Source organism: Lasiosphaeria miniovina (genome assembly GCF_030549165.1).
Source record: "Lasiosphaeria miniovina strain SMH2392-1A chromosome Unknown B0T26scaffold_9, whole genome shotgun sequence".
NCBI lineage: Eukaryota > Fungi > Ascomycota > Sordariomycetes > Sordariales > Lasiosphaeriaceae > Lasiosphaeria > Lasiosphaeria miniovina.
In genome coordinates, this window is record NW_026848228.1 from 1,294,459 (window position 1) to 1,309,886 (window position 15,428).

Here is a 15,428-nt window from a genome sequence, read left to right on the forward strand (position 1 = left end):
CACAGATCAGGGAGCTTGCACGCCGTATTCTAGCTGAAAGGGGGGACTCCTTACCACTTGGAAAGAGGTGGTGCCGTGCCTTTCTTAACCGCAATCGAATTTTGAAGACTCAGAGGGCCAAGAGAGTCGATTCGGTCCGCGTCAACTGCGCTACAGAGTCAACAATTCGACCTTGGTTCAACCATTTCCAAACACCAGCTATCAAGGCGATTAAGCCAGAGAATCGCTGGAACAAGGACGAATCTGGTATTATGGAAGGCAGAGGAACCAACGGCCTTGTCATTGGAAGCCGTGCCTTTAAGGCGCTTCAAAAAAAACAGCCTGGAACCCGCACTTGGACCACTTTTGTCGAATGCATCTCAGCAGCTGGCCGTTGCCTTCCTCCTTTGGTCATTTTTAAGGGGAAAAGCGTTCAACAACAATGGTTTCCTTTGGATATGAAGCCATTTCAGGATTGGTTCTTTACAGCAACTGAGAAAGGATGGACTACCGATGAGACAAGCCTCAAATGGTTAAAAAATGTATTCATTCCTCTCACCAAGCCAGCAAACTCCTCTGAGAAACGACTCCTTATTATTGATGGCCATGGCAGCCACACAACTGCCGACTATATGTGGGAGGCATTCACAAACAATATTCACATTATTTATCTGCCTCCCCATACTTCCCATGTTCTCCAACCCCTAGATTTGGCCATATTTGGCCCCCTAAAACGACTTTATCGCAGACGGCTTGAGGACCTTCTTGCTAACGCCTTTGACGACTCTTCTGTAGCCGGAAAACGTGCGTTTCTGGAATGCTACCAGATTTCACGCACAGAGGCAATTACTAAGAGTAATGCTAAGTCAGGATGGAAGGCATCAGGCCTTTGGCCCTTGAATGTCAACAAACCGCTAAGAAGCCCACTCCTCCTCAAGAATTCTAATACTTCACGCCCCTTAAGAACTACTATAGTTACCCCAGAGGTTCGCACACTCCGTATGCCAATCCTGGAGGATTATGGAGACGATGGGGTGCAGTGGAGGACTCCTAGAAAGGCACGTGATTACGTTGAGCAGGCAAAGAAGTTCGCACGCATCATCAAAGCAATGCCAGCGGATAAGCTCTTCCTCAGAAAGATTGGTAAGGCTTTGGATGAACAGGCCTTTGAACTGGCTATTAGGAAGCGAAAGATTGAAGGTCTAGAACACACTCTCGAATCAATAAGAGCCAGAAAGAAGAAGAAGGTTGAAGAAGATCCAAATACCACCTTTGCGAATATTCAGACTATTCGAGAGGCCCAGAGAGCTGTAGGGCGTGCAGCAGAGGTTTTAGAAGATGCGGAAGAAGCGGATGATTCAGAGGATATCAAAGATTGTATTGAAGTTTTGTAAATAAAAAGATCACCCTTTCTTTTGTTGGAGGGTTAGTTGGGACTCCTGCTTATACAGAATGTTCTAAATCAGTAGTGTTCGCTTACCCCCCCACCTAACTTAATCTGTCATGTGTATAATCTGTTCAGCCTCTTCTGGAATTAAGATGATGGCTATCTCGACAAGTCTGCTCCACATGACCCAAGTTACCGACCGCTGTGTCTCGTTAGTCGAGGACTAGGCATGAAAACACGGTGCTTTCTGGAGTAAAACCCACCCAAAAACTCTCTAGTGATGCCTTTGATGCCCATGGTTTCACCGTCCGTTATAATTTGGCCGAGACCAGCAGGATTGATACTAACCCCGCCGATAACCTTTTCCAAGGATTGTAACTCGCGCGATCCTTTTTTCTTTTCTTTTCTTTTTTTCTTCTTTAGCTTGGTTTTTGTTGGTGTCACCAGGTACCGGTACTAGAAGCAACAGGGCGTATCTGCACGCCGAAATAGGTGGCGAAGTAGGCCGCGAAGTAGGTCACGATTAGGCTGCGAAGGAAGTCGCGAAGTAGGCTGCAAATCTTCTGCCTAACCCTTTGCCTAATCCTTCTGAGGCCCACATTCCAACAACTTTATACTAGATCAGTAAGGCACTATATTAGCACAGTCCGTTGAACCCTATTAACCGTGATAGTAAGATAAAAACGTTACGAAACGGACGTCTAGACTAATAGTTACAAAGTCTCTAGTCATTTTTACTTGCTTCCTAAATTATACAGATTGAAGCTAGATAGATATTTTACAAAAAAATGCTCGTAGTCTCGCCTTTTTTTTTAAGAAAAAAAAGAATATAGACAAGTTAGTATATACTAATTCTCAGTTTAAATACAAATGGTAGTTCTACTTGGTTTGATAACGGTAGCCGATTGCACCTGTAAGAAAAAAACGGAAGTTGTGGGCTGGTATCCTAAAACTTGGATCAGTTTGGACACGGCAAGTATAATCGAACATCCCTGAACTCAGCTCGGCTCAGCGCAATGCTCAGTGTGCCTCAGCCTCTGCTCAATGTGCCTCAGCCTCTGCTCAGTTTTCAAGCCTAATACGGACTTGGCCAAAAAAAATTGTCGGGGTGACTATCGAGGTAATATTACCTTTTACGGGGCGTCAGGCTGGTACATTTCCGGACACAGCTGCGCCTCCTCTGGATGGAGGCTTATATCGACGTAGCCCAGCGGAGCCGAGCTCGCGACGCCATACTCTCGCGCCAGCCCGGTAACGGGGTCCGTGTAGCGCGGCCACCCGTCCGCGGGGACGCCGGTGCTTGCAAACGCTAGCCAGGCGTCCTGCATGGCGTGGCTCGTCGCGAGCTCGAGATCGGTTGGTGGGCCGCGGTAGTTGTTCTCCGTGCCAAATATCATGGGCAGCTCCGCCGCGTGGTAGGCGCCGAGGAAGGGCGCGGGCGAGATGTTGGAGAAGTTGCCAGCATACAAATAGCGGTAAACGGGCACGCCGGCAGCGATGCGGTTTCTGTTAGTTGTTATTTTGAAGGCTCTAAGCAGACTAGCGAAGCGGACGGGATGATATGGTGGGGAACACTCACGTTGCCGCCTTGAAGCCTGGGCAGAAGAACGACCCAAGTGTAGCCCACATTGCCAACGTCTCGTTCACGCCTCCGCCGTCGGCGTCCAGAGGAACAAATGGAACGCCATCTTCTTTGTTAGTTCCCAATATTGTCGGCTGCGTGATACTTGTTAGCAAGATTTGTCTCGTTACCAGGCGGCCGCTGTAATGGTAGGCAATATTGACAAGGGGAACTAACAATTTTGGCTATCTCACCTGCCCTCGCGCGAGCCGTGTAGTCGGGGAAGACGGTGAGGTTGTCCACGACCGGGGTGAAGAAAAAGACGGTGGACGGCTTGCCCTCGAGAAAATCGAGGATGCTGGCGTCATTGTGGGTTTCGATGAAACCCTCTACGTTCAGCGCCGAGATATTGGCACCGCGCATGCAGTCCAGCTCGGCGGTGGCAGACAGATTGCCGCACCCAAACTGCGCCGCCACGGTGCTAAATGTCAGGCCCTTCGCGTCGGCCGACGAGGAGGTGGCGCCAGGCAGTAGCTCGGTACCCGAGTTCATAATGACGGCGTTTATGATGGGATCATGCGCGTAGGCGTACTGGTAATAGCCAGCGCCGATGGCGCCCGCGCTCTGGCCCCACAAGGTGATGCGCGCCGGGTCGCCGCCAAACGCGGCGATGTTGTCGCGCACCCACTCGACGGCCAGACGTTGGTCCCGCAGTCCCGCATTCTCCTGGCCCTCGGGCAGACCTGCGGCATGGGGAAAGCCGTATATGTTGAGGCGGTAGTTGAAGACGGCGACGACGTGGGCCTGCGTGCGCTGGACCCATTGCGCGGGGACCTGGTAGGGCACGTCGACGCTGCCAGTGAGAAACGCGCCACCGTAGATGAAAATGAGAACCGGGAGGTGCCGAGTCTCGTGGATGACGTTGGATGTGGACGTCGGCGTCCACACGCTGATGGTCAAGCAGTCCTCGCTGATCTCGTGGCTGGTGGCATTGGCCCCTTGGAGGTTGAACTCGAGCACGTGTTCTGTATAGACGTTCTGGGGCGTCTTCATCAGAAACTGAGGGCAGCTCGGGGGCATATGTGTTGCGTCCAGGTCGCCAAAGGGCAGAGCAGGCTGTGGTGCGGCAAAGCGCAACTTGCCGACTGGTGGTTGGGCATACGGTATCCCGAGAAACTGGCGGACATTTGGCATTGAATGGTCGATCATGCCATGGACTCGACCGCCGGCGATGGTGACGGATGTATGCGAGACATTTCCGCGGGGAAGGCTCGGTGACTTCGGGCTTCTTGTTAGAGCGCCCCCGGCAAAGACTGCTAAAACGAGTAGTGCTCGGCTTGCCGCAGAAACCATCTTCACTCTGGCCTTTATTATTCTTAGAGAGAGAATGGCCCCAGATGTCTGGGCTCGTCCGGAGAGAGCGTGTTTGACTTCATCTTCAGCCAGGGTGCGGCGGGATGGCCGGCACCTTCTAACCGGTCCACAGCCTCTCGCCCCCCAGAGCCAGGGAGGGTCGACGTGATCTGTTTGGGGCCGCTAAGAAGCGTTCGGAAGTTTGTCGTCGATCCAGGATCCGAGCAAGAAATTGCAAGGTTCTCTGGCCATCCGTGGCGCTGAGGACACAAGAACACATGGTGGGACAGAAAAGCTTGGCTGTGGATGCAAGGGTTTCAAGATCGGAAGGGATAGACAGAGAGCGTGGCTGCAAGGAGCGGGGCTTCTGTCCACAACTTACCTTGGTTTAAGCTCCAAGCTCTCAATTGGTCCACTGGCAGCTGTCATGCTGGGGAACTGTTAGCTAGCGCGACTAGAACGAGAATTAAGTTTCATTGGTGAGCTTGGCGCAATCCGCTACCGTTGACGCTTCGAAGCTAGCATGGAGGGTGGCTACCCGAGAGGCACTTCGATGACGCTATGAATCACGGTAGCTCGTGCACCTGATGCCACAGACGCCTGGGCCATCCCATATTGCAGTCACTTCGCGAATAGGACGAGGCCAAGGCCATCCCATGTTGCATTCACGTCGCGAATAGGACGAGGCCAAGGCCACAAAGTTAAAATCTTTGGTCAGTTCCTAGTCCTTTATCCACTTTTCGGTTCTGTTTTCCGGATACAATGCACTATGCATAGCATGGCTAAGGATAAGGATGACCCTGCTTGCGCGCCCGCCTGACCGTCTGAGCCTGCTCTTTCCTTTTGTGTATGATGAGAGACCAAGGAATAGGAAGGAACTACGATTGTAGGGCCCCATGCAGGAAGAAACCTTAAAAATATGAAATATTACATAACTTTAACGGCTGGTGACTCAGTGCATCGTCGTTTCCTGCTCACGTCTTCTTCCACAGCTCAAACTCGATTTCCAGGTGCCTCTTGAGCTCGGCGAACTTATTGCCAAACACCTTTCCACAGCGCCAGCACACGAAATCTCGTTTCAGGTTAGCGTTCTGGAAGGCCGTGCTCCGCCGCTCGTCGTCGGCGGCGAGAGGGAAGTCGTCTAGAGGAATGAAGAAGGGCGTGTTGAAGCTGTTGTAATGCTTGTAGTGCTTGACCTTGTCCGAGTGCATGTCCGGGGAGAAGATGTGGACGTGGAGATGGTCCATGGACGGGTGGGCATGCACGCCAATGCGCATCTCGGACAAGAAGTCTCGACCGGGCGGCAGCTCGGCGGCCAGGACGCCGGCATCGATGGCTTCGTTCTGCGCCTGGCTGCTGGCCGAGAAAGAGGACAGCTGGCGCGAGAGCTCGGCTGCGGCTATGCGGGCAGCGCTGACGGCTTCGTCGCGCACCACGGACAGGAAGGTGCCATCATCAAAGGCCTCGCGTGGGTTCATGAGATAGCGTGCAGGGTCGCGCGGGAGAAGAAGGAGATGGATAGTGGCCTTGGGATACAGGTCTTTAATGAGGACCGTGTTGGGGGTAACGCGCAGGACCTCGCGAGGGAAGCGCTCAGGGTGCTCGATATATTCAACCAAAGCGCCTGTCCATTTGCCGCCTTTGCCGGTGGCGCTTCGTGATGATTTGCCTGCGTCTGGCTTGGGCGGCTTGGTTTTGGGAGCCATGAGCTCGGTGAAGGCATTTCGCGGTGGGGCCGCCGTTTGTTTGTCCTGAGCCGACTCGCCACCAGCAAAGTCGCCCGCATCGTCTACACTTTCTGCCATTTCCCCTAAAGCCGAGAGGGCGTTGCGATTTCAGTCAGCCTTAATTGCAATTAAGTTGTTGCGCTCTTGCAGGTGACTGGCAGTCGCGATGGGAATGTTACCGGGTGGGTGTGAATTGTGAAATTGCTGAATGACGTGAAGTGACGGGGGCTTTGCCGGGCACTTTGCAGCCCCGCATCTTCGACTTGGGCCAATAGAACGACAACAACCGACCCAAGTAGTATTGCGTTTAAAGCATCCACCTATAATTGCGGCAAACATTCCAAAAAAACCTACCTAGTCATATTAAAAAAGACCAGTCTCTGGTCGTTTGAAGATGACTACATAAACCTCATACAAGTCAACCATTGTCTCATAGGGTAATAATTCCTGAGCTGATATGAGTGAGACGTCGAACAAAGGCTACAAAGCACAGCAGCGACTCTGCCAACCTCCAGACTTGTTGCATATTGTTGGATTGGCTACATCGTACCAGCTGAATGGAGCCTAAAAAGATGTGTAGGCATCAAGGCCTACATACGGGCCGATCATCGTTGGTGGCCTAATGAGTGGCAAGTTTGATCGAAAGGGCATTATTATTTGCCACCTACTTCGCCACTATGTCCATCTATAATAATGGCTCTCTGGCTTCGCCAGAGAGCAGGGGGGGGATCAATTCAAAAAATTCTCATCAATATAATCCATCTGTGTGTCGAATCCAACACATATTAAACCGTGTGAGAACTGCATGAGCCTCTCACTAAGCGCGACCTGGGCGGTGAAGAAAGCAGAGATGGCAATCCGCCGTGTGACATTCTGAGAGGCACAGTTAGGATTCTGACCGACCTTTGGCGAGAAACCTGAAACGCATATCAGGTGAAAATGGACCTAGCTCAGTAACATAGCCGAAAGGGCGAGTGAATTAAGGTTTCACAGCAACCAACTGAAGCACGGATTGCGGCACCCAAAGTGAGATTCGTCGCTTAAGTTGAGCGGCCAACCGCCTCCTCTCTCTCGGCAGCCAATCACCCCCACAGCTTGTCACCAAAAAATCGGGAGGAAAAAGTAATAAAGGTAAAAAAATCACAAATTATGAAACCGTGTGAGATGGTACTTGCTATTCTTGAAAGACGTACTCAAACTGTTCCGGCCGCATTGGCGCTTGGCGACGGCCGCCAGCCAAAAGTCGTCCCAATGCCAAATCCGCAGACCATCGCCCCGGATCGAATCACGCTGCTTCACATCTCAAGCAAGGTGAGCAGCTTCCGCTTCGGTAAGCTGTGGCCCCCACAAGCTGATCAAGAACTCCGGACGGCAACAGATCCTCGACACTGACAGCGCACCCGCCGGCCAAGCCCCTGACGGCAGCAGCAGCCCATCAACGCTATCGCGGCTGGAACTGCTCCCAGCCGAGCTGCTGCTCCTCATCCTCAAGGACTTCATGTCGGTGCTTGACCGGCCGCACCTGGCCGTGACGTGCCGGGCGCTTGCGCGCTTCTGCAAATTCCACGGGCTGCTCAGCATCTCGCTGGCGGGCGAGCGGCAGCACCTCCCGAGGCCGGGTGCAGGCACGGCCAGTGAGAATAAAAACGAGCATCTCGGGACTGAGCTCCTGCCGCAGAGCGTCAGCCACCCACCACCAGACGCCCTCGAGCACGTGTACATGGAGACGCTCGAGGCGTTCCACTCGTCAATAGCCGTGTTCCTGATCAACCACCGGTGGCTGACATCTTCGGCGCCCCCATCATCAGAGAACAGCAGCAGCAGCAGCAGCAGCAGCAGCAGCAGTGAGTATTTGTTTACCGACAACCAGGCGTACCGGGACGACGCGCTGGCGCGCAGTTTGCTGAGTTTATACCTCAACCGGTACCGGCTCTGCAACACGGACGGCATGCGGTACTGGGTGTGGCACGTCTCGGGCAAGGTCTTGGCCATTGCGGGCCAGCAGGACGCGCTGGCTTGCGAGAGGCGTTTGCGCTCTCTGGATGTGGCGGAACTGGAGGGGGGAGGGATGAACCGAAATGGTGATTAATAGTTCAGTAATTAATCAGGCGTTGACAAAGGGGGAGGTGGCTGGGCTTGGGGTTTGATTTACTTCTCAATTAGCGTGGAGTTGTGGTTGTCTGATTATGGTCGTCTCTCGGTAGACTACCTAAGTAGACCGATCGAAAAGAAAACATGGCCGAGGGGTAAAACACTAGGTATTCGCCCATGTCGACGAGTCGACGAGCCGACGAGCAAGAGGCTCGTGGCCCTGGAAAGCTGACCTCAGAAGAAAAACCCTCAGGCCCAGCCACCATTGTAATTACAACGAATACGTGAGGTTTTGTACGACGATACGTCTAGACTGCCATGTCCCACCCAGTCCGGACCCGAAAGAAAAATAATAAAAAGTCCCAAGGGTATCCTCGACTCCGTCCATCCCAAGACCTCAAACTCCGAATATTGAGGTCGGAACAAGCGCTTGATGGGTATCCTAATCCACACAAAACAAAATGACAGAAATAGGAGAGAAATTCGAGAAGAAATCGCACGCAACCAAGTCGTCATCGTATCGTACATGCGTATATGTGGCGTGCTATGCATGAGATTCAAGGCCGAGATTGCCACGAGGCTGCGAAGATGGCATGAAAGAAGATTAGAGCAGACCCAGAATAGCTGACCCAGAGACGAGTTGTTTTGCTGTTTTCGATTTTGGGTTTCGAGACATATGGAAAGTTGGTGTAATGAGCGAATATTGGTTGGTAAAGATGATAAGAAAATGCCGTCGGGCTGTCGTGTTAGATGCAGACGTAAGAAAATGTTTCAAGCGAATGTCGTGTCTCAAAGGTCAGTTGGTTGTCTGGGTGCCGCGTGTTCTCTCAATTTGCCATCAACTACAATCTCGTTCACGTCTCGGATTTTGGCGATAAGCTCGCCTGCCGCGCGTCGACCGACGACCGTGGGCTGATGGAGAGAAGTCGTGCACTGCCGGCGCTTATGTGCCTTACGTGCCCTTTCCCTAGATTGATGCTTGTCGCCCGCTGCAGAGCTTCGCCCTCACCTTCATCGCCGATGTCGCTCACAGGGGAACCGGCGTTTGGAGAGGCAGGCAAACCTTCACTCTCGGCCTCTTCGCCAAAGGATTTTAGCAGGCCCTCGCGGCTCTTCATGCGATCGGCAACGTGGGTATGGACAACCATAGGGTGCCCTCCAACGGAGCCCCAGTGAACTTCCTCTTCCCCATCGCTCGACGGCCGTGCCTCGCCAGTGGACTTGCGATTCCGTCGCTCGGCACTTGGTTGAGTAAACCGGGACAAGTAATCGTCATCGGCGATGGATATGTCCTCGTTCGTGTTATCTTGCTCGACAGGGCGATCGTTGTCAGATTCCGATGTTCGCCTGGGAAGCTGCATGTAAGGGGATGTCTGTAAGATGCCCGATGACTTTCGTTTTTTGGACAGTCGGCCCGAGAGCCAAGATGCCTCGGAGTCTATCGATGCGAGAGACATTGACTGGGGCTCGGGCGACACCCCTGGCTCATCCGGATGGCCAAAAGTAGAGGGAGTCTGGCGCATGGCCTCCATGGACCTTTGCTCCGATGCGGGGGTGTCGTACCGAGCATTAGGGGCCGGCGGATCATACGTCATCGACTCCTCATCGACGTGGGCCGGCGAAGCTTCTGCAATTGTTGGGGGGATGGGGTCGGCTTCCGGGGATTGAAGACGAGAGTCTGGGGGCGACAACGGTAATTCTGGGAGATCTTCTCGGAAGCGAGACATTGTGCGCTTTGGCACCCCCGAGCTAAGGCGGCGTGGTACGAACGAGATTGGCGGGGTTGGCAGTGGCATTGTCTGCATCGAGTCGCGCGATGTGTTGGAGAAAGAGGATGGCTCTGCGGAACCTCGCTTGTTCTTCCCGCCCCATCTAAAGAAAGACGCCCAGGAGAGCGGGCCTTTGGAGCTGCTCGTTTCCGATCCTTTTTGAGGGGGTTCCGAGTGCTCTGTTTTGGCTTCGGACTCTTGGGGTGACTTTGATCGTGAAAGTCCGTACCGAAGGAAGGAACTCCTTGACCGCGGACTGTTCAACGTTGGCACCTGTTGCTCTTCCGATTCCACTTGAGGTGGCCGAGTCTGTAGGGGAATGCTGTTTATTCGATGGAAGGATGTCAAAGGGGTCGCTTGCAGATCGCCCTCTGTTGCCTCGCCATTGTCATCCGAATGCTTGTCTGTTTGTATGGGGGACTCGTGTGTTTGCCGTCTCCTTGACGAAGTGACGACAACGGATGCCGGATCAATGCCCAGACCAACAGCTTCTCGGCCAAGTACACCCCGCTCCAGGTTCGGCGGGGATTCTCTGCCTTCCGCCACAGCCTCAGCCGCCGCATCTCGTTGTTTCTCTGCCCGCCGGGCCAGCTTCTGCTCGACCTTTTCCTGCTCCCGTTGCCTTCTCCTTTCTCGCCTCCTCTTATCCCGTTCCATAAGCTCGCGCAGCTCGCTGGCGCTGAGATCATCTGCAAAATCATCAATGCGCTTGTGCGCCTTGAGAGTTGCTTCGGGGATCGGCGCCGAGAGTTTTCTCTGTTGCTGAGAGGACCGCCTGAAAAGTCCTCCACTACCATTGCCAGTACCGGCACTTGGCCTTGGATGTGTAGTATATCGCAGCGTTGGCCGGGGTGCGAGGGCTTCTAGTGCCGAGACCCTGAAGGAAATATGTTCCGAGTCCGATGACATGCTCGAGTGTATGGACTCGGGAACTGGCAAAGAGATGTCAGATGACCGGTTTTGCTTCTCCCACTCCTGTCTAGCAGCGCCCTTGAAGCCAAAGCTGAAGCCCGTCCGGACCCTCCTGGTCTCTTTCTTCATCGGGCGGCCGGCCGTCCAGTCTTCTGTCGCGGGCCGAACAGGCATGAAATTGCTCATGGCCTTGATCTCGGCCTCACGCTGCGGGTCGTTCTTTCGCCGTTTTTTGCTCGATTTCTTCCGGGGCAAATGATCGCCATCACGCTTGTTGTGTAGTGTTGGTGCGCGTTGGAACACATGTTCGTCCATGACACTGACACCCCTACCCTCCTTCTCCCTATCGTCCCCGGCATTTCGATATCCAGAGGAAAGAGTCCCGCGCTTGGCTTTACCCTGCCGGTCCACTCCGATGGCATCGTTACGGCCTGGTGAGAAGCTGTATGTCCGGGCTCTCCGTTGTAACTTGTTGGGCGACGTACGCTGCTTCTTGGCTGGCTGCTGCAAGAGAGCCGCAGCAGCAGGTAATGTCGAGTCAGCTAGTTCCTGTTCAGTTGCACGGCCCCTGGATTCTTCGAAACCAGTGGGGTTGGTTCTAGTGTCCTCGAACTCTGTCGTATTGGCCCTTGAGCGTTTCCTCCGGCTCTTGCGCCGAAACGGCCACATCGCCATCTCCCCCAGGTCCCGAAGACCGCCCTTTCCAATACCTGGAAACTGCAGGGCTCAGAGATGCCGGCGAAGGGGTGTGCGCTGCTGTTGGCTAATACTGTCTATGGTCGGAGGGGAGTGTCGTCGGTTCATCATGGTCGCGGCCGCAGGGAATGAGGTGCGGATGGGGTTTGGCTCTGCGGTCTAGGAAAGTGGCCGACTTTGAGTATGTCTCTAAAACATACTTCACGTCTCTAAAACATGCTTCACGTCTTCGAATGAGTCAAACCCGGAGGTGTGTCGGTTGCATAGGGACGCGCGCTGAGAACACGCAGAACTGGGCTGCTGGCTGTTCGTGACAGACCAAACGGACGGGGCCAGGTGAGCGGTTGGTCAAGGCGCAAGGGCGGGCAATTTTGGTTAGGCGGCTGCTCTCTCGGTTGGAATGGCGGCAAAAGTAAAGGCGCGAGGTAGTCGTCGAGCTTGGTGTCGCAAGGGAATGCGCGAGAAATGATCGACGCCCAACTTTGCTGCCTGTGTCAGAATGGCGGGGGGGGATGTCTGAGGGATGAGACCCCGAGGGCTGGGCTTTGGGATGGCTGCGTATTTAGAGCCTGGACAGCCCGGGCAGGGGGCACGATGCACACTGGTGTGTGCCAGGGAGCGGCGGGGTTCCAGAAAAATATAAGAATCGAGCGAAAGGCCCGTCAGCAGGGAGCAAGCAAGGTACCCGGGCCTGTCTCTTGCTGGGGCACGCTGCGAGCTAAGGCTGGGGCTACGTAGGTGACAGTGAAAACGCACTAAGGCCGCAGGTGCCGAGTGGGGAGGGAGTGGAGGGGGAAAAACGGGGAGGGGAAGGTGCTCTCTGTAGTGGGGCTTTGCTGTGGCCTCTCGCCAAGCCATTCAATCAGACCTCCCACCCAGCACTTGAGCCATTCACCACGCAGTCGCCACTGGAAACGCAAGCCACCTGCCCCGTGGTCCATCAATCGATACCGGTAACCGACCAGTTCGAGGCCACTGACTTCCTAGTTTTTAGCGACTAGATACTTGGGCAATGTGTTTGGTCTGCTGTGAGCCTGTGGAAAGAAGCCTGGCGGTGCGAAATTGGCAACGGCCAGGCAGGGTTATCGCGCAATTTGGTAGGCTCTGGCGGCAAGACGGTGCTTTCGAATGGGATGAAGGCGAAATTGGCGAACAAACCGTGACAAGGACGAGCTCCGAGTTGATAGGACATCTCACGCACGTGTAGTGCGGACAAATAACTTCAGTCGGTCGGACAACCAAATGAAACTGGAAAGGCTCCAGGTACGGATCAGTGGGTAATGTTAACATTAAGAGGTACGAATACTGCGTACTCTGTATCCCGTCTCTTTTACACTTCTAGTACTAGTACTACCGCATTCAAAGGATATTTGCTTGCTTCGAGTTCCAGTACGTCAAGGGTGCCCGTTAGGTAGATCGCTAAATTGCAATTTGGGCGGCAACTGGTGACAACTGCAAGCGTTTGTCCTTGATCATAGAGACTAGGCAGGTCCTAGGCCCTCGGTGTTCGCACTCGAATCCGTCCCCGTGCCCACGGTCTTGTTGGCTTCAGCCCCGGTGCCCTAGCTTCGTCACGCCACAAAACCGACGGCTCCTCCGTAGGCCACCTTCGCCTCAACCACTTCCATCTGACGATTCCACAGGATTCAGGCACAAGACGAGAAATCGGTTGCAGTCAATGCAATCCAGATGCCACCGAATGAGCGCTGGAGAGCATGGACTTCGATAGTTGTTCGGGGTTGCACTCGTTGGCTTGTCCAGCGCATGGCTGCTTATTCCCGCGTCGTGCATTATCTTAATACGCTTAGTTATTCCTTCTGTCGCCAGCCGTAAACCCGTAATGTGCGGGAATTTCGAATTTCGCAGATGGGGCACACTCCCTTCGGTCAGCTTCGTCGCTCGTATCTATCTCCGAAGGTCATTCCGTTCCGTCACGACGGCGACTGCGGCGGAGCACAGTGAACCTGAACTCGCCAGAGCATCCGCAGCATCGCGTTCAGTTTCCCTCCTGTCGCTTCATGCAGCCGACGTCGTTGGTGGGGGCGGGCGGCGAGGGGCCTCAGTTGGAGCTTCACCCCAGCCAATTATGTCATGGAATCGCGGGATGGTGGCGCCATGGCCCAGGATCACCGCCCGCTTGGGCTGGATTGGCGATAGCGCCCACGCACTGGCGTCGTCATAACTTGCAAAAGCCTCGCGATGATGCTGAGGAGACCAAGGAACGAACCTCGCTGATCCCCGAGAACAGACATACGGTACAGTTACCTTGAGCAGAGGGTGTGCTGCAGCTGGCGATTTTGCGGTCATATTGACTCCGCCGTGAAACGCCGAGCGTCGATTCCCTGTGCGGGAAGGACAGCTCCTGTGGAATTGAGAACCACTGTCCGTCTGCTGCAGGACCTTCATACTACCTCTTGGCACTGAGCTTGGCCGCAGGCCCGCGAAGTGCTGCAGGAGAAAGGCTGAGCAAACCTCCGCGTCACTTGTCAGTCTGACACGTGTATAGTCTGCACATGTCTGCCCAACCCAATGGAGCACTACACGGGAACATCGTGGCCAATGCGCTGGGATACACCTATCTCGCAGGCGTCCCGAGACACTGACTGACAGGAAACCGCAGGGTAGAAGTGTACGGGATTTAAATGGCAAAACTAGCCTGATCGGCGACTGAGATGGAGACGATGCTCCGCAGCCATTCTCAAAGCTGCTCGACAGTTTGGCCAACTTGAATGGCAGTCGGCCAAGATTGAAGCGCTCGAATGCGGGAACTAATCGTTGCCCTGCAGTCATTTTTCCCCACGGTACGGAGCAGGCAAAGAAAAATAAAACGGTTTGATGAGAAGACATGGGGCATTGGAAGCGGGCTGAACGTGGACTGGACGCCAAAACGTTTTACGATCATCCCTCCTCTTAAAATACAGAGCCAATCATTTGCGCTGGACTGCGCATCGAAAGAAATGTTTCTTCCTTCCGCGCAGCACAAGCTTCATTAGCATGAGAGCTATGGGTGTCATCTGATGATGGGCAATTTCAGCCGTCGTAAACTCAACGGCGAACCGACAGAGCTAGCAGAATCTCAATGTGCCACGGGAAGCTTTTTGTACGAACAGGACAAAAATCTGGGGCCCGCCGATCTCTGCATGTCCGACACCACAGACACAGGAACCCGCCGCCAGACGGCGTGTGTCGACACGACTCGATACAAGCCCAGCACAAGCCCAGCACAAGCCAAGAAATTGCAGCTAAAATCTCGAGATGGGCAAAGAGCATTGGCCGACAGATCCCAGTATCCCAGATTTGATCTTGTCATGTGATGGCGGTAATATCGAGATGCGGTGCGCAAGAGCCTGCGCATGTTAATTTCCATGGGTCTTGCGGTTTTCTTCAGGGTCTTTTACAAGGGTCATCTGCTGTCAGCCGGCAGTTAGATGACCAACATGCAGCACAAACGTCGGATAGGCTCGGGAGCCCGCCCATTTCTTTATTGGGATGCTTTGAGGGAACGCGTGTGTTCCTTTTTTCCCTTCTGAGGGAACACGCGCTGTTCCAGTGCCATGAATCCAGGCTCACAGCAGTCATGCAATGACAACACACAGCATCCCCCAGCCAGCCACAGAGGACGGACGGGTATACCCCCGGTTTTCAACGGTCACAGGCCTTGGCACATGCTTAATAAACTGCAGTGTGGTTTTCGTTTCCGAGTATCTGCTCGCAAGCCGGGTTATAAGTTTTCGTTTAGTGTCGTCTTCCTCTGACCTTTGCAGCTTTTTCGCCGATAGATGAGTTTTTTCTCTTTGAACCACCCTTCCAACAGTCTCATGCGCTCAAGGGGGGTGAATCTACATCTTTCACCCCTCTGCAAGTAACCCTAAGCGCCGTGCTCGCCGGTTACAGAGGCAGTAGCACATGAACATGAGGCAACAGGACCTCAGATCCAAGCGCCGCCTGAGCCA

At 54.0% G+C, this 15,428-nt stretch overlaps 5 protein-coding genes across 5 annotated transcripts; 1 reads left to right on the top strand and 4 right to left on the bottom strand.

The window, feature by feature from the left end:
• Positions 1-2,499: 2,499 nt before the first annotated feature.
• Positions 2,500-4,280, bottom strand: B0T26DRAFT_659605 (Alpha/Beta hydrolase protein; the record flags this gene model as incomplete). Its single annotated transcript, XM_060438963.1, has 3 exons — positions 2,500-2,872; positions 2,946-3,082; positions 3,165-4,280. The coding sequence occupies 3 exons, from the start codon at positions 4,278-4,280 to the stop codon at positions 2,500-2,502; spliced, it is 1,626 nt and encodes a 541-aa protein (XP_060289607.1).
• Positions 4,281-4,973: 693 nt separating this feature from the next.
• Positions 4,974-6,202, bottom strand: B0T26DRAFT_735355 (HIT-like domain-containing protein). The gene has a single exon (XM_060443235.1). The coding sequence runs from the start codon at positions 6,083-6,085 to the stop codon at positions 5,255-5,257; it is 831 nt and encodes a 276-aa protein (XP_060289608.1). The 5' UTR covers positions 6,086-6,202; the 3' UTR covers positions 4,974-5,254.
• A 1,056-nt stretch (positions 6,203-7,258) lies between these two features.
• On the top strand, positions 7,259-8,096 carry B0T26DRAFT_682037 (uncharacterized protein; the record flags this gene model as incomplete). Its single annotated transcript, XM_060440715.1, has 2 exons — positions 7,259-7,318; positions 7,359-8,096. The coding sequence occupies 2 exons, from the start codon at positions 7,259-7,261 to the stop codon at positions 8,094-8,096; spliced, it is 798 nt and encodes a 265-aa protein (XP_060289609.1).
• An 856-nt stretch (positions 8,097-8,952) lies between these two features.
• On the bottom strand, positions 8,953-11,454 carry B0T26DRAFT_660111 (uncharacterized protein; the record flags this gene model as incomplete). Its single annotated transcript, XM_060438999.1, has 2 exons — positions 8,953-11,321; positions 11,364-11,454. The coding sequence occupies 2 exons, from the start codon at positions 11,452-11,454 to the stop codon at positions 8,953-8,955; spliced, it is 2,460 nt and encodes an 819-aa protein (XP_060289610.1).
• Positions 11,455-13,378: 1,924 nt separating this feature from the next.
• Positions 13,379-14,436, bottom strand: B0T26DRAFT_537152 (uncharacterized protein). Its single transcript, XM_060435550.1, has one exon. It carries the CDS (start codon positions 14,320-14,322, stop codon positions 13,492-13,494), a length of 831 nt encoding a protein of 276 aa, XP_060289611.1. The 5' UTR covers positions 14,323-14,436; the 3' UTR covers positions 13,379-13,491.
• Between the last annotated feature and the right edge of the window lie 992 nt (positions 14,437-15,428).

Excerpts from the sequence above, each read along its gene's own strand:
- B0T26DRAFT_735355 (XM_060443235.1), bottom strand. The coding sequence starts at position 6,085 with ATGGCAGAAAGTGTAGACGATGCGGGCGACTTTGCTGGTGGCGAGTCG.
- B0T26DRAFT_537152 (XM_060435550.1), bottom strand. The coding sequence starts at position 14,322 with ATGTCTTCTCATCAAACCGTTTTATTTTTCTTTGCCTGCTCCGTACCG.